General features: G+C 38.5%; 2 protein-coding genes and 1 pseudogene across 2 annotated transcripts; 1 reads left to right on the forward strand and 2 right to left on the reverse strand.

Annotated features, from left to right (window-relative positions):
• Positions 1–2,122: 2,122 nt before the first annotated feature.
• LOC107303534 lies at positions 2,123–7,574 on the reverse strand (annotated as a pseudogene).
• Positions 7,575–8,973: 1,399 nt separating this feature from the next.
• On the forward strand, positions 8,974–10,192 carry LOC102708204 (putative nuclease HARBI1). Its single transcript, XM_006664296.3, has 2 exons — positions 8,974–9,233; positions 9,330–10,192. The coding sequence occupies exons 1-2, from the start codon at positions 9,012–9,014 to the stop codon at positions 10,065–10,067; spliced, it is 960 nt and encodes a 319-aa protein (XP_006664359.3). The 5' UTR covers positions 8,974–9,011; the 3' UTR covers positions 10,068–10,192.
• Positions 10,193–13,049: 2,857 nt separating this feature from the next.
• Positions 13,050–15,979, reverse strand: LOC102716101. Its single transcript, XM_006648728.3, has 4 exons — positions 15,738–15,979; positions 15,551–15,653; positions 13,924–14,304; positions 13,050–13,320 (listed from the first exon to the last, which is right to left on the reverse strand). The coding sequence occupies exons 1-4, from the start codon at positions 15,833–15,835 to the stop codon at positions 13,192–13,194; spliced, it is 711 nt and encodes a 236-aa protein (XP_006648791.1). The 5' UTR covers positions 15,836–15,979; the 3' UTR covers positions 13,050–13,191.
• Between the last annotated feature and the right edge of the window lie 2,204 nt (positions 15,980–18,183).

Here is an 18,183-nt window from a genome sequence, read left to right on the forward strand (position 1 = left end):
ATAGGGATCATTTCTTTGATTCAAAGGCGGATCATTTCTTTGATTCAAAGGCTTTGTAGAAAAATTTCTTATAGGAATAAAACCCTCTAAAATTCCTATAAATTACCTTTGAATCAAATGGGGCCTTAAAGTAATTTCATGCTAGGAAACATATCACTCATAACGTTCGTAAAGCCAAATGTAAGTGGCATTACTAAAATACTTTAAATAATTTAAGGTGTATATATAGAACTTATTTACTAGGCACTGGTTTTGCACTTTTCTTCCGATGCAAGATTATATGCATATATCTATATTCTTGCGGTGGGTATTCTCTAGTAGTATACCATTGTGTATGCAGTGACCATCATTAACCATATTATCTCTCTGTATACAAGACTTATTTTGCTTTGTTAGGAGATAATGATTTGATCAATTATTGTTTTACTAATATATCATTTCTGTGAGATAAAGTTCTAATCATAACATATACATTTGAATATGAATTTAGTAACATCAAATTTATGTTTTTAAAGTTGTATTCTAAAGTAATCTTTAGTGAAAGCCTTATTATAACAAAGCAAAATACATTTGAGGGAGTAGATCTGGATCCAGGTCAACCTTTTAGAAGAGCCCTCGACACAACCTTTTAAAACACGCGCAATCGGGTAGTATTATTTAGAAACAAACTTCTATAACTTTAACTATAAATAAATAAACGAGTGCAAATTCTATGTAATATAATGGTACAAGCGACTTTGACTAGAACACTATCATCATTAAGATTCCGTTGCCAACCCACCATTAGGTGTGATAAAATGAGCAATATATTTAATCTTACGAGATGGACAGAACACTAATACCGATACCATTTCAGGGAATACATACTCGTCGGTGATATTTCCTAAGTTTACATACTTCTAAAATATTTTTGTTTAAAACATGGAGACAATATTTATATATTAATATTAAAAGTACTATAATAAAATCATATATCTATTGACATTTCTCTATATATTATAATAGAAAATAATGCCCCAAATTTTTTTTGAGCGACGTGTTCTTGTCTAAAACAATAGAAAATTTCAAACCGGAGATAGTGTGGTGTAAAACTGTCATCTTTACCAGTGACAAAGTAAAACTCCACATTTGATCACTAATTAGGGTTATTCGTTTTGAAGAAAAAACAAATAATTAAATTACTATAGATTGGATTCCTTTAAAAGACATTCAGTTCGTAGAAATGAAGTAGAAGAAAACCAAAGGATTTTTTCCTATTTCTACCAGTTATGTAAATAAAACAGAAATTTTTTCATCCACTCAAACATCTTAGAAAAAATTCATATAAATTAATGCTACCATATATTCATACTTTTTAATTTTTCTATTATTATGAGTTAAAATTCCTTTAAATCCAATAGGCCCTCTACATCGAGCCAACAAATACTCCAGAGCCATTTATCTCCAAGTCAGTCGTACAGGATTTCAACAGTGGAGTTGGGGAGGTCCACATTTAACCATGGAGGATTGGAGGCAGGGAACCAAAGGCATTTACTACTGGTAGGAGCAGGTACGGTATCATGCTATAAGCCAGCTATAAACATATTTAAAGAGAGAAAAGAGAAGAACAGTGAGCTATTAATTTATAATCAGTTATAGTACGGACTCCAAGACACGATGTGTATATGATACGTGGGGTCATGTATTAATGCTTTATAGATAACTGTTATATGAATTGACTATTAAATTGACTATATATGAATTGGAGCTAGTAGTTGGCTATATTAGGGGTGTTTGGTTGGTAGGATATGCCTGCATGGGAGATGACCGTCGAGGTTTTTGATGCGTTTGGTTCGTGGGCGAAACTAGATATGGTGGCCCAGAAAGGGAATATTCCACGAAGATGCTGGATAGGTGTATCCGGCCAAATTGACCGGATTAGCTCATCCACCTTCGCGAACCATGATCATTAGTGATTGTTTAATGATAATTAGCTTGTTTTAACATTAATTAGTAATTACCAAGTTTAAATTAGTGTTAATTAATGATGATAGATATATTTAATTGATAATTTATATTAATTATGATAAAATCTATTATGATTAATTTATATTATTATTTATTAGTAATTCAGTATGTCCATCTCATACATCCTCGGCCATCCAACCAAACAAAAAATTGGATCATCCCATCGATCTAACCAAACATAAAACTAGATCACCATATCACTAAAAATATGAATGACCCTGTTCCATCCCACCTTGACCACCATCCAAACACACCCTTATTAAACTTGCTCCTACTGTACTGTATACAGTACGTGTACCTTGCTTCCGGATTGGTAGCCCGTGCCGACGGCCGATTTGCTCGACCCCCACGTGGGCCCGCGCTGACAGCGACCGTTGTTTGTTCTCCTTGGGAGCTTGGGCCGACGACGACCGGCCGCTTTGGCCGGCCCTGCTGGCGGCCTGACGTGACGTGGACAGGCAAAGTCTCCAGGAGGCTGCCACGTGGGCAGGCGGATCCTGGGGCCCAGCTGCCAGAGACGTGTAGTAGGCTCTGGCCATACATAAAAAGCCCATGCCCGTGACAGCCTGTCGGACGGCGACGGTGAGAGGCGCCTGCCTGCCTTGGAGCCTTTCGAATCTTGGCCGTCCGTTGATAGATTCCATCCTTTTCTTTTCCAAGATGGTGACCTGGCACCATCCAGTTGGACCATTCGGCACATGAATGCATCCAGATGGAATGCACAGTGGAGCTTGAGCATATGACAGAATAACATATACCAATGCTACATACTAAGATAGTGTTTAGATTGAGAAAATTTTTAGAAAAAGTGTCACGTCAAAAGTTTGACCGATGTCGGATACGGATGAAAAAACAAATTTCACGGCTAGCCTAAAAACCACGAGACAAATCTTTTGAGCCTAATTAATCCATCATTAGCACATGTTGGTTACTGTAGCACTTATGACTAATTATGGACTAATTAAGCTTAAAAGATTCGTCTCAATATTTCTTCCATAACTGTGCAATTAGTTTTTTGGTTCATTTATGTTTAATGTTTTATTTAGGTGTCTAAAAATTCGATGTGATGTTTTTGGAAAAAATTTTGAAAACTAAACAAGGCCTAACTCCGTCACATAATAATATCATTTTTCGATTTCTGTGCCTAATGATTTGACCATTTGTCTTATTTGAAAAATTTATAAAAAACTTAAAAAAATTAGTCACGTATAAAGTACTATTTATATTTTATCATCTAGTAACAATAAAAATATTAATCGCAAAAAAATTTCAAATAAGACAAAGAGTCAAAACACTGTATCTAAGAACTGAAAAATAAACAGTACCATATATGCTTTTGATTTGTGGGTCTTTAACCCAAGAAATTGAGAGTTTACGTCGAGAGTTATTGTTTGGTATTTTCAGAGGAGGGGGAAATCAAATGGTTTATTTATAATTTGTAAATAAAAAATCATAAATAAACTATATATACGTGTTCTTGACGATTTAAAAACAAAGTTTGAAAAATAAACTACGATGAAAAAACCCTAAAATAACTCTCAATTTAAAGTCAGAAATTTAAAGACATCAAATCAAGAGATGAAACAATTATATTAGTATACCATCATTAGCATCCGGTTGTTAACTTCTGATATTGCTCGCTGTGAAGTATTTGAGTGAAATACTATAACATGCCTCTTCCAAAAGAACAGAAAATCTCTCGAGGCCAACTGATACCGTGTCATCAAGTCACCTACAAATTGTGCACGCAGTACAAAACTGAGTTAAATTCATAATATCTTATTATACTGCCGGAGTAAACAAGTTAGCGGCAGACCAGATTAGTCCATTCTCCTGCAACATTTGTTCAGCCAGTTACAGACAAATCTACCTATGTTGCACTTGGAATTAGAACAAAAGAATCATAATGCAAAAGTTGAATGAGGCTTACCTTCCTATGTTGATGATTTATCTAAACTGTTTGCTGCGGGTAAAGTGAATTTCCAAGTCTTTCGGCCCTTCCGCATACATACTTCACTAGGCAGCAAAACTTGCCACTCGAAAAAAAATAAAATCACTCGTTGGCTCAACTACCAACATCAGAAGTGCCAAACGGAAACTCAGAAGATCAGCAACAAAAATATGGAATCAAACTTGGCCACCTCTTGGAGCCTGACATAGCGCCATAGCGGCATGAGACTTTTGGCTCCTAGAAATCTGTACACACTGTCAATATCAACCATGTTGGAACTTGTCAATATGTCAGCCAATTATAGTAGATTTTTTAAAAGATAATATAATTTAAATGAAAAAATAGTAAAAAACAAGGATATCAAGAATTGCAAAAAATAGGCCCTATCGAACTGGGCCAGGTCGACAAAGGTCCTGTCAGCATATGTCTATTCGACAAACGGGACAGCCTAGTTCAATATATACCTCTTGAGGTGAAGAAACAACTCGTTGATCCACCAACGTAGCCTATCAAAACTAGGGGTGTTTGACAGGGTCTACAATCATATCAGTTTGATAGGATCTTGTTGTTCGTCCTGTGTTCGATAGGGGCACTGTTGACCACGTAAAGTTCAACAGTGTCTTTCTCATGTCCTCACCTAATATATATCTTTGCAAATTTTCATTAAATAGTATGTTTTTATAAAAAAGTTATAGTTAAGGCACACACAATCTGGATTCAAATGTTTTATGCTCTTGTAAATCTTAAGAAATATGACAATCGCTGTTGTAAAAAGAAAAGGAACACACTACTCTACGATCTTGGTGATATCCTTTCACTGTTAAGCTTCAAACTCAAGTTATCTTTCGAGTACACCACTATGCCACTACAGCTTTATCAAAAGGGATGTTTCTGCTCAGAAAATCTATACACTAGACATGAAAGTAAGTCGGAAGAATGGCCTAGAGAACTCAACACAAACACATATATATAAAAACAAAGGATCTTTTTCTAGGAATTACAGAATTCATAAATTCCTCATCCATTTTTCACAGTTCTGTGCAGCTAATGTCCTGCCAATTTAATGATAAATTTATTAATGCTTTCTCTAAACACCTCATATATAAGTCATTGTTTGGTTCCCTTGATAGCCCAAGCAACTGACCATTTAATCTTGTCAGTTACAGCAAGTTGTTTGGTATAGCTCAAGAATCTTGCTTTGCCAGGAAAATAGTTCACATGGGTAAAGTCACACTCTATGGACTTGTGCATATCCAGGTACAATTTAACAAAAATGAATTTTCAACACATTGGATCAAACCATTAGATATGTGTCCACCATCGTCCAGATTTCTTCTATTTTCTTAGTTCAAGAGCTACAAATCCTCAGGGGGTGCCATACATTATTAGGTGAACACATTGAAGACTAGAGAACTTAGTATTAATTTAGTATGTAAAAGTTAAGGTTAGGAGCAATTTTATAGTCCTTGAGTAGGTAGCGAGAGGTACCAAATTTTATACTAAAATTTGGTACCTTCTAGTACCTTCTCAAAAACTGTAAAATTACTCTAAGGTTAGTATTGATTAGGTGGTATTAGAAATTTTATAATTGTGCACTTTGGTCAAAGCTTTATGGAAAGGACCACATGTCTATGATAAGAGTAACACAGAAGCAATAATACCAAGAACCAGTGTTGTACCTTCAAGAGAGCAAATGGAGTATGGACTCATTTTGTGTGCGAGAGTATGCTGGATGATCTATATATACACCTTGTGCTTGAACAAGCACCTAATGAGATGACAGTTTGCACAGCTGATTAGACTTTGCTTCGAGTGATGAATGAGATTGGTACAGCATATTATTCCTTGGCAGGTAATTCCTCAGTCAGCATTGCATAGGTTTGATGACTTGGTCTGCAGTGCAGTTCATATGTTCTAACGTGATAATCATGTCACGGCATATATCTGAGTGACCTTTTTTAATTAGGACATCAATAATCACTTTCCAAACAATTTCATCCGGATTATAATCTTTTCATCTAGAATCCATGAATATTTCTTTAGCCTTGTCTGTTTGTCCTTCACAAATAAGACCAGAAAGCAGATGCTGATATGTCATCAAGTGCGGCATAAAACCATGCCGAATCATAGAGCAAAGCAACATCCATGCATCTGAATACCTTTTGGATTTGCAAAAAACAAGTAATGAGAGCAGTGTATTCGTTTTCGTTCAGATATTAGCCATCTTCTTTCATACGAGAAACCAATGGTGTCACCTCTTCCGCTCTACCACCTTCAGAAAACCCCTCCAGAATGGCAGAATAAACTCCTGAATTAGGATCAAACAACCCAAAGACATCAGTAAGCTCTATGGCATCCCATACACCAACTGGGGCCAAATGCTGCACATCCTCCGCTAATCTCCTCCGTAGAAGATGTCTAAGCAAGATAAAATAATTAAACTGGTTTGGCACAGAAGCAACACCTGTCATCTGTTTCAAGATTTGAGACTGCATTATCTGTCTGTCCAATACTTGCATATCCATCCAGCAAAGTATAACATGCCATTGCATCTATAGTGAGCCCCTCTTTGCTCATCTCGATCAAGACATTTTCTGCTTCATTTAGTCTTCCTTCAATGCAGTAAGCACGCATAGACGTAGTATAAGTGACTACATCAGGATTGCAACCCAATGAAACCATCCGGCCCCATATTCTTGTGGCCAGTCCGTAGTTTCTCTCCTTGAAAAGCTTGTCAATCACAATTGTATAGTTAACTGTTGAGGGCTTCACATCCTTTTGTAGCATCTAGTCTATAAAGGACAGACCTTCCTGTGACCCCTTCATCTTGCATAGGTGTTCAATAAATGAACTGTATGTGTAAGTATCAGGTGTGCAACCTGCAGAGACCATATTTTCCAAAAATTTCCATGCAATATCAACTTTACCAGCCTTGCATAACCCCATCTATCAACGGATTGAATGGCACGGTATTAGGTTTTATTATACCTCTAGTTTCTATACCATCAAAAAGGGAGCAAGCCTGACCAGTTGTTCATCCATCCTTGCAGAGAGCATCAATCAACGGATTATGTGCACTGATCAGCAACTAAGCCCCTCCTCCCCCTTGCCCAGACTTACACAACTCCTCCATGAAAATTGCATACATGTGCGTGTCTGGCTGCTTCGTCTCCCTGAAGAACTCCAGTACTGCCTCGTCAATCCTTCCTCGTGCCACGAAGCCCCTCAATTAGCGCCGTGTAAGAGAGACCACGTCCTGGCGTGAACCCTCTCGCCGGCATTTCGTCGAACAGGTGGCGGGGGACGTCGACCGGGCTGGAGTGACAGTACCCAACGATCAGGGAGTTGAATGTGTAGGCGTCAGGGGGGGCGCCAGCCGGAGCGGACCATGACATGAGGCTGAGACACCGCAGGGCGCGGGCGAGGTCGGCGCGGCGGCAGAGGGCGCGAATGACGGCATTGTAGGGGTCGGACCAGACGGGGCGTCCGGTGCATGTGGGCGAAGAGGCGCAGGATGAGCGGCGAGGCGGACGGGGGAGCCCATGGGAGATGCTCCTGCGTACGCCCGAGTCGGGGGACGCCGTGGCGGCGGCGGCGGCGTGCTCACTTCTCGGCTTGCTCGTTTCCCAGGCGCCGCGCTGGCCGGGTTGACGCTGCCCCTGCTTTGAGATTCGTGCTCGTGGTCAGCACCAGCGCCAAGCGGGCAGCGATTTTCAGTTTGGAATTTTGACAGAAATAGTTATCTTTGCTGTTCTCGCCGTAGATATACCTTTTTTTTTTGAATTTTGAATTGCTTAGATTCTCTTTTCAAATCAGATGGCCTTGAAATCATTAGGCAAATGAAAATCATCGCAAAAATAGGGCCTGCTTGGAAGCCTCGTTTTTGGCCCAATCCGGGTGTAAAATACAGGCCCGCGAAAACTTTCCGAGGTAGATTTAAAGTGGTGCTTGGATGGGCCGTATCCTTTTTATTTTTCGGTGGTATTGAGTCCAATCCGTCGGAATAATTGTGTGGTCTAGGGAGGCCATGTTTTTTTTTCCGGTATTTGTCGGGCTCACCCTCTCGTGCGTGCGTGCTCCAGCCTCCAGGCAGAACGATCGATTCCTCCAGCCTCCAGCGTCGCCGCCGCCGGTGCCTGCTCCGCTCCCTGCCGACGTCGCCTGCTCCGCTCGCCGTTGAAGCCATCGTCCACAACCTGCACTGGTAAGCCCCCCTCCCCCTCTCCCTCTCCCTCTCCCTCCTTCTTCAATCACCGCCAGCTAACCCTAGCTCGATTTGGCAGAGTTGATTTGTGTGCACAACCTAGCTTGATCTGTAGTACCAACGAGTTGTGGATCTGCATCTAGGTAGCTCGATTTTAATGCCACCATCACATTAGTCTAGGTGAGCCATTGTGCTGCCCCCTCCTCTCTCTGTGTTTATCTCTCTCTTTGTATGTGTGTCTGATGATTTGTTCATCTTTGGCTGAGATGATAATTTTCTAAGTTCATAAGTTAATTTTCTGGTATAATACTTAAAATTGAGGCAATTTAATTTTCTTTTGATTGAACTACTGTTTAGTAGTAATTTGCTTATATTTACTACTTGCTCAATTCACTTTGAGTGCAAAATTTGTGTTTATAATCTTGTAATTTGTCATGCAATTATAGTGAAAAAAATTGTTGTTACATTCTACAAGGTGTGAAAGTATATGTTGTGATTGAACTGTATGGTTTAAACCATAATAGCACTGCATGATACAATTATTGTACCAACATATTGCAGTTCTGTCCTAGACCTACACTAGATTGGTTCTTACTGATGGACATGGAGCTTGAAGAAGAAGATGACGGGATGATGTTGCTCATCTTTCCAGCACTTTATTTAGCATCTACTAAACCAAACAAAATCCCATGCCATACATCCAAACTTAGCGGTGCAGAGTATATTTCAAAGCTTCTAAATGGCCACCCAAGACGCTGCTGCAATAACCTTAGGATGGAATCTCATATTTTTCAATCGCTTTCAGACCATCTTAGGTCAAAAAACCTTCTCCAAAGTACAAGAGGTGTTATGGTAGAAGAGCAACTAGGCATGTTTATGTATATGCTATCAAGGAATGCTAGTTTTGGAGCCTTAACAGATAGATTCCAGCATAGTCCTAAGACTGTACACAGGCATCTTACATCTTGTTTTTCTGCAATGAGATCATTGACCTATGATATTATCAAGCCCCCATCAACTCAATGCCATTGGAAGATATCATCAAATCCAAAATTTTGGCCTTACTTTGAGGTATATCTAATATACGATAGTATATTATAATTTAACACTTCTCTACCCTATCCTTACATACCTCACTAGGTAATGGCGTATGTTGTTTCATTGCAGAACTGTATAGGAGTAATAGATGGAACACATGTTCCTATCACAATTTCTAGCTGTGAGGCTGCACCATATCGGAATAGGAAAGGTTCACTTTCTCAAAATGTGATGCTAGCTTGTGACTTTGATCTGAATTTTGTCTATATCTCTACTGGTTGGGAAGGGTCTGCATCTGATGCCGGGGTATTGCATTCTGCCATTAAATATGGATTTAAGGTACCGGAAGGAAAGTTTTATCTGGTTGATGGTGGCTATGCAAATACACCATATTTTGTCGCGCCGTATCGAGGAGTTCGGTATCATCTTAAAGAACAAGGGCGAAAAAACTGTCGGCCAAAGGATTACAAGGAATTATTTAATCTTCGTCATGCCCTATTACGCAACCACATAGAGCGTGCTATTGGAGTCCTGAAGATGCGATTTCCAATCCTAAAAGTGGCAACATTTTATCCAATCGAGACCCAAGTAATTATTCCAGCTGCTGCAGCGGTCCTCCACAACATAATCAGGAGCCATAAAGGTGATGAGGAGTGGTTAAGTCATCAAAAAAAGTATATCCCTCCGAAGAAATATGTCCCGTTACCTGAAGGAGATGATACATATAGAGATGATGTTGCACCAATGAATAGCCAAAGAAACTTAGGAAATGAGTTGAGGGACAATATTGCAAAGAAGATGTGGGCTGACTACCAAAGAATTAGAGAGCGTAGGGTGCAAAGAAGGGTGCATAGAAGATCTTCTTGATTTGTGGTAACACTTTTATATGTCAAAGTGTAATTTATTTTTTCTCTCATGTTGAACCCACTATTATTGTAATGAACTATTTGAATATTCTGAATTGTTTGAATGTTTTGGTGCTGAATCATTTAAGGCCATGATATCTTGAACAAAATTGCTCTTGCTTCAACATTTCTTGTGATTTGTTTTAGATTAGATGGCTCTAAGGGCAAAGTGGACATCAAAATATGAGAAGGCATTAGTGGATATACTTATGGAGTATAACGTCTCCCACTATCGAGGTCAAAATGGATGGTGTACAGAGGGGTGGAATAAAATAGTGAGAGAGTTCAACAAGTTATTTCCAGAAGCTAAGTTTACCAAGTCTCAAATTCAGGATAAAGAGACCCAATTGAAAAAAGACTTCAAAGCAATTAAATCAATTAAAAGTCGTAGTGGCTTTTCTTGGGACCATAATGCATTGATGATTAAAACCACACCTGAAAAATGGGAGGAGGTCATTGAGGTAAGGTTGTACTTATTTGAATTCAGATTTATATTGCACATCAGAATCCTGACCCATTCAATGAATTTTGTAGGAAGATCCAAAGTTGAAGAGGTATGAGAACAAAAGTTTCCCATTGTTCGAGTCATTGGATCACTTGTATGAAGGTAAGGTATCTTCTAATTATTAAAATCTGTTTGTATACTATATATAAGCTAAATTAGTAATAGTTGAATGCTTGAATTATATGCTAATATTTTGGTTTTAAGTTAATTCTGTCGTAATATTACTAATTTGGTGTCCTAATAGGTCAATGTGCTGAAGGAAAGCATTGCTTTACCTCAAGTAATCCCAGCCATGGTGACCTTAGGGGCAAAGGCAAAACACCGGCAAACACCATAGCTAGGAAGCGCTCATGGGATGGATGTGTTAGTGAGGAAGCTCAGGGAACTGGATGGCGTAGCTTAGAGGTTACTCGTGAACAAGATGAAGAGGAATACACTGTCCACTCAGTCCAAAGGCAAGAGGACATTGGTCGTAGTTTTGGGAATATGGCTAGACAAAGTGGAGATGACGACCTGTCAGATGAAGGCGAACCTGATATAGAACATCAGCAAGAACGTGGTGAACAAGCAAAGGCAAGACGTGATGCTCTTGGATCGCACAAAAGGAAATCCAATAAACAAGGGGCTCCTATACCACGTGTTGAAGAGACAATGTCAGCTTTTCTTGATCTGAAAAGAGAACAAGTTAGATCCCAGAAACAAGCATCAAAGGAAGGAAAGGAATTCTCGATTGCATGTTGCTTTGAAGTGTTGCATTCTATGGAAGATTTATCTGATGATATCAAGGTCATGGCATCCGATGTTTTCAAAGATCCATTGAACCGAGAAATGTTCATCCGTTATGAGCCTAGACTGCGTAGCTTATGGTTGAAGAAAGAGGTGAACAAACTTGGGTCTTTGGGCACTTCAATGTCGAGTTCCCATATTTGAGCTCACAAGATTTTATTTCAGGTATGAAACTTAAAATCTAGGCAATTAAGTTCTTTTTGTTCAACTGCTATTTAGGGTAATATTGTTTATGTTTTAGGACTCGTTCAATTCACTTTTAGTGCTAGTTACTGATTTGGAATGGTTTGATGTCTCCCTGATCTTAGTGTAGCAATTTATGTCTAAAATGTTATTGTGTGTGCTGATTACATTTGGTTCAGATATGCCTTTGTGATTGTGACATTGCTTGGTAATTAGTTCCTGTTAGATTAACTTCCGTTATGAATGCATCTTTTGATTCAAAATACTATTTTAACTTTGGAGTTGATCATAGCCTGCAAGTTGATCAGTTAGTATCCTTTGAATGTACATTAATTTTAGTACTATTATATGTTATACAGAATTGCTGACTTCTTTTATCTTCTCATATATAGATGGATGATGAGTCGGCAGCAGCAGTAGTTGTATTCAAAATCATGTTTGCCAGCAATCACTACTCAAGCATATGACACTGAATGCAAGCATTTGGGACTTTAGGACATTCAAAGTGTTAGGAGTATTTCACAATGTTGGTGTGGTACTGTAGTGTGTTAGGAGTATTTCACAAAGTTGGTGTCTTTTCTGAAATAGACGTTGATGCCTTGTGTAATCTGTAATCAAGTTGATGTATTCTTCTTTTTCTTGAAATGGAGTTTTTGGTGCTGTTTTGGTCATGTTAGATGTGGATGAGGGGTCAAATATTTTTGTTAAAACTTGTTTTGAAATTTCTAAATCACTTGTGTACTGCATATGCTTGGTATGCATAAGCAGCTATGGGTTGGAGTCTCGTCTTGTTTTTTACTTCAGAATTCTTCTTCTTTAGAGCTCTGAAGTAACTGTCACTGTAAATATAGTCTCCAATTGTGTATATAGTCTCCAATTGTGTTTTGGTGTGTTGCCATATAATGAAAATGACAGCCGACTTGTTTAATACTGAAAAACTGAATTTTTGTTTCAGGCTATAATGTTGCCCTCTAATATGCTTCAATGAGTACAGCAACGTCACTCCTTGCTTGGGGAAGAAAGAAATTCCAGTCATTTACCCAAACAACATGTTTCTCCCCCTTGTATTATTATACAACCGGAAAATATTTTCAAGGGTATTCTTGGTGACCTAAAAATTACAAGGGCAAGGTGTTTACAAGGGTAAAGATATACAATGCTCCCAAGCAGGCCCATACTTGCATTACGTTATGGTATGAAAATCAGCGCAAGAACACATAAACCTCGTTCTCTCTTGCATTCTAGCATCACCTTTTCAAAATTGTCACCAAACAATATAAATATGAAAACATTCAGTCCAGAATGTCCAAACGTAATGATAACAGTGATATCTGCAGTAGATCATCAACCAAGCAAGACAAAGAACAAACCTTTGGAAAATGACCTAGGATTGCCAGAGGTGATTGGTTAGCGGTTTCTTTTGATAAAAATTATAGGATCTTTGCTAGAGTGACGGAAGTAATTAATCTGGAAGTAAACAGAAGCAAACTGAGCATCATATCCCCACACCCTTTGAAAGACCAGATCTAACGTTCCGGTACACTGCACTAATCCAACATGGAAGGGCTACAGTGAAAAAGTCAACGGGTGCTGCCGGCGTGCCAGAATTTTGTCAACGGTACAGTTCACGCCATGGTTCCTGAAAGACCGGTGATTTTTCGATCCCTTTCTCAAGAACAGTTTCTTTGCTGAACTCCAAGTTGATGTGCCTAGCCAAGTGATCTCCGACACACTGCAGCACCTGAAGCACAGAATGGACTGGGTGAGCCAACAAATGCAAGTGGAAAAACTGCAGATATTTTCCTAAGATAGTGGCAACTTGTATGGAAGCCCCACAGAATTACCAAAAGACTAGTTCCTTGCCTCCTTCATAGTTGCTCAAAACTAAAACTGTGTTTTTTTTTCTATATAGTTTTTACCGTTCGCTATAGCTTGCTGAACATTGCAGACTTACAACATGAAACTACTGAAAGTTTGTATTTTCTCCAACGTCATATTGGTACACATACAATTATTTGGAAACATCTGGTATGTGGATTTCCGTTTGGGAAGAGGAGAGCATAGAATAACTTTCCCTATTATTGGATACATCTTTTATAGTTCAATCTCGGATCCAACTTAATAGTTTCAAATACCAAGTCTATAGGCTAACCTTTTCTCAATTGCTATTTACCATTAAACTGGCTTCAAGTTTAGCATTAAAACTGTAGTAGTTTCCTATTCTGCATCACATATCTTTCATTTAAAACAAGGAAGAGAAACAAGAAAATCAGGACATTGTCCATACTCGAAGAACTATAAAGCACAAAATTCAAGCGGAACTTATCAGTTAGCGAATATGTACCTCAAGGTCCGAATCTGTAGAGCTTTTGCCTTGGTGCTGCTCACCAGACGCACCAACAAGAACTGTTGGTATATTCAACACACGAACCATTTCCAGCAAGCATAGTATTGGTTCACTTCGTATTTGTAAAGATTGAGGAGGTTTAGTAGTTCCATCAACTAACATCTCAGTAAACTCAGTTGTTGCCCCTATTTCAGTACAATGGAGTGTAGCTAACTGTCCTGTTTTTGCTCCATGGTAATAGTTTGATGATCTTGTGATAGACGGAACAATGAGAACTGGCTGAGTGGATGGAGTTTCTGAAGAAATCAATGCTAAAATTTCATTCATAGCACATGCTGCAACGGGAGGCTTATAGTCCGGCAGAATGAAAAAGGACACCTGAACAAAAGTTAACAGAACTTAAATCCAGCTTCGATTGGTATAGGGAAAAAATATATATAGCCAGTCCTTTGGTATAAATTGGCCATCAAAGTATTGTAAAACTGTATTGAGACTCAAAGAGAGAATGCATGTGACAACAGTTCCATGATTCATGGGCTACAACCTCACAAATGTTTAATCTGTAGACTGCAAAAGCTTCCTATCAGGTGGCAGCTGATCAGAAGTTAAGCACTAAGGCATGAAAAACTAACATTTGCTAGCAGAAGTAAGAAACATGAAATCAATAGATATAGAGCATAAATCAAACCATCTAAAATTAGTATGACAAATAGTCAACCACGAGCACTGGATTGCCTCAGGTTGTTCCATCATAATGAGGTATTTTAATCATCTATAGAATATGAAATTTAAATGCTGGACAAATGCAACAAGATAATCTAATGTGTTACATTCATGAAAACAGAAGTCTACTCTATGTTTGCTAAACTATACAATATCACATATGCATCAGAACAGGAAGTAAAGAGATCTTCAGGGACAAAAAAAAATAAGACCAGTACACATGAATGCCATGCCTATATTTATAGAAGCCAGGGAAAGATGCAAAGGTAATAAGTTCACAGCATTGCAGCAACCCAAATAGAGACAAACACAACTTAGACTTACGATATAAAATGAGATCACAAGTGTTCAAACTGAACCATGGTGAATTGATGCTAATCAGTTCCAAACACTCAGATACAAATCAACGTTCATACTAAAACCATAATTTCTCTCTTTCTCAACAACATAATTTCTGTGCCTCCAAAACAAAATCACCAGTTTGGTTTATTGGCATACTCTTATCAAACACCAAGACAAGATTTACTAAGTGTATAAACCAGACTGCTAGAGTAAGTTCTAGTGTTCATGCGTTGCAGAGAAAAACGTGATAGAAATTTATTTTTCCATTTGCACGCAAATGTTTTCATTGCCTGCCCTGACATTGCTCCAAATTTTCTAACTAGTACAATTATAGGGCACAATGTTAAAGTACAGTGCAAAATCCTAGCATGACAGCCCCTAAATTACTTTGTAGTTATTCCAGGAATCGTGTGGTTCTTCAACCAGAAAGAAAAGAAAAGGGCTTCCCGTTTAATAGTTCAAGCAGCTAATCGTTGATTCACACCACGCGAATCGGATCTATCAGATGGCCTAAAAGCCACACAGAGAAAGAAAAAAGGAAAAAAAAAAAGATGCTTACCTGAGGAGTGCCACTGGAATCGGAGAAGTTCACGAGCTCACCGGACGCCTTCTCCCCGTCGAGGCCGTATTTGGCGAGGGGGAGCTCCAGGGTCGCGGACTCCCTGCAGCAACAAACATCCAGTGACCAGCGTGAGGAGCTGGGTTTCGGTCCTTTTGGGGAGAAAAGGTTAGGGTTTTAGGGGTACCTCGTGAGCCCCGGCGTTGGCCGGAGAGCGTCGGCGAGGGCGGCGCCGTAGCCGGCGGCGTCGCGGACGATGACGAGGACCTTGGGTGCCACCCGCATGGCCGCTGGTCGCCGCCGCCGCCGCGGATGATCGGAGAGAGAAGGGGAAAGAGAGGATTTTTAGCGCTTTGAGCACGCGACGGGTCGAGCCAACGATGGTACAAGTTCAACTCCCTGCAAAGAGGATTGAGATCATGTATTGCAACTGCACAATAAGAACCGCAAGCAAACTGACTCCTCCATATTTTGATCCAACGGTTCGTATACACGATCATAATATATAAAAAATTATTTGTTGCAACAGTAAAATTTGATGCTACAGTGAATCATTAATCTGAACCGTTGATTTTTTATCTGATGGTACTAGTACAACTGCTTAAGTTGCAGCAACTGCACCGAACCTTGATCCCTGCAAAGAAGTTCACTACACAAGGACTTGTTTAGTTTACAAAAGTTTTTAAAAAACATCACGTCAAATCCTTGGACACACATTTGAAATATTAAACGTAGTCTAATTACAAAATAAATTTCAGATTCCGCATGAAAACCGCGAGACGAATCTTTTGAGTCTAATTAATCCGTCATTAGCACATGTTGGTTACTGTAGCACTTATGGCTAATCACGTCCTAATTAGGCTCAAAAGATTCGTCTCACGATTTCCCCCATAATTATGTAATTAGTTTTAATATTCATGTATATTTAGTGCTTTATTAGATATCCAAAAATTCAATGTGATGTTTTTGGGAAAAAAAATTTAGGAACTAAATAGGGTCCAAGTTTAGAACTTACAAATAAAATAATATTTGAATTCATATTTGTGTTTTATTTGTATCCGTGCGTGATAAAATTTGGATTCTTAATTGTTTTTTCATTCGTACTGTTGTGTCGTACTCAGTCTTCTACTTCCAATCTATATTTAACTACGATAAATAAAATAACAAAAACTCAAATAAAAAGATAGGCGTAATTGGTTATGTAGCGTCTTTGAATGATGAATTTTTATATATAATATTTTTTTAAAAAATGCACCGTTTAGCTGTTTGGAAAACATACATACAAAAGCCAAGGAAACATGCAAATATGAGAATAATTTGGGTAAAATAAAACATCATATTATTTTTCTCATACACCCCAAGACATTTATCGCTTGTTTTATAAACTCTAATATAATAATCGCTTTTTTAAAGTTGAGGTCTTCGTGAGACATAAAAAATTAAGATCTAATAGCTTTATATTGATCGTACATGTGATAGTTTTTAGAGTTGTAGTTAGCTATGCTATTTATCTCGCTACGGATGGCTATAAATAGCTTAGTCTCTAATGCTCTCCGTTGCTCTCATCATTTTGCCTCTGCTTATACTTATAAGTTATAAGTCAAAATTGTAATGTTTAACCTTAAATTTGGAGTAGATTTTTAAGATTTTCTCATCATAGTTTATTTTTTAGCCTTGGATTTTAGATCACTAAGATCATGTATATAAAGTTTCATTCATAACATATTTTTCATTTGCAAATATGTCACTTGTTTTTTCCCAAACAATTCCCTAAATCTTCGTCATGTGTTTAATTCTCTTCCACCTCAGCGTTTGTGCATGCCCTTACAAAAACAGATCCAATTAAAAGTGGCATGAATCCCAGCAAACATGCTGTCCAAGTTTGATCTAGAGAGAATATATCAAGGAGATTCGAGTGTGTGGTCTCTCACTAATAATCGCTACTGTTTTTCATCCGGTGACATGAGCATGAATGATCGATACAGCTATCCTGTTTGTCAACAAAACAGCCCAATTTCCCCGGTGGTCCATCTCACTGTGTTGAAAAAATAATGAACGTTTGAAACCGCCCTAATAACATTTTTGCGTTTAATTGACTCCTGGAGCAAACAGACAACAGTCCTTGACTTGACTTCGTTCATGGACCAGCAGTTGGCACTTAGCCGCTGACCGCTGTGCCTAATAAGGATTTATTTAGAGTTCTATCTTTTTTTAAAAAAACCAAGATGCATGCATGGTAGTGTAAAAGTTCAGAGAAATCCATTACTGGATGGTTTGTGCTAGATTTGACATGGAGCCTAATTGTCACCCAATTATTTATCTAGGGTGGTTTTTGTTTTGTACCTCACTACTGGCAATTAACATTTGAAAAATCCCCATTAGGAAATTAGTAATGGGGCCTGAAGTGATCGAGACTCAAAATCTCAAAAGTTTGCAAGTGCAGAAAGTGCATAAAAACATTTGAAGTCCAGGCAAAGAAACAATTAACTATCCCTTTTGCGTCTGGCATCATCAGCTCTAGGGGTTGAAATATTCAGAAATGGAGGCGTGACGATGACGATCGAACGATCGATTGTTATGTTTAATCGAGGTTTTCTTAAAAGCAAAATGTTTAATCAGGTCGAGTGAGTGAG

The sequence above is a fragment of the Oryza brachyantha genome, chromosome 2, assembly GCF_000231095.2.
Source record: "Oryza brachyantha chromosome 2, ObraRS2, whole genome shotgun sequence".
NCBI lineage: Eukaryota > Viridiplantae > Streptophyta > Magnoliopsida > Poales > Poaceae > Oryza > Oryza brachyantha.

What these genes read in the sequence shown, in the direction of transcription:
- LOC102708204 (XM_006664296.3), top strand. Translation starts at nt 9,012, where the DNA reads ATGGTAGAAGAGCAACTAGGCATGTTTATGTATATGCTATCAAGGAAT. An exon ending in AATTTTGGCCTTACTTTGAG is followed by an intron (nt 9,234 to 9,329) that starts GTATATCTAATA and finishes GTTTCATTGCAG; the next exon opens with AACTGTATAGGAGTAATAGA.
- LOC102716101 (XM_006648728.3), bottom strand. Translation starts at nt 15,835, where the DNA reads ATGCGGGTGGCACCCAAGGTCCTCGTCATCGTCCGCGACGCCGCCGGC. An exon ending in CCAACGCCGGGGCTCACGAG is followed by an intron (nt 15,654 to 15,737) that starts GTACCCCTAAAA and finishes TTGTTGCTGCAG; the next exon opens with GGAGTCCGCGACCCTGGAGC. An exon ending in ATTCCAGTGGCACTCCTCAG is followed by an intron (nt 14,305 to 15,550) that starts GTAAGCATCTTT and finishes ACTTTTGTTCAG; the next exon opens with GTGTCCTTTTTCATTCTGCC.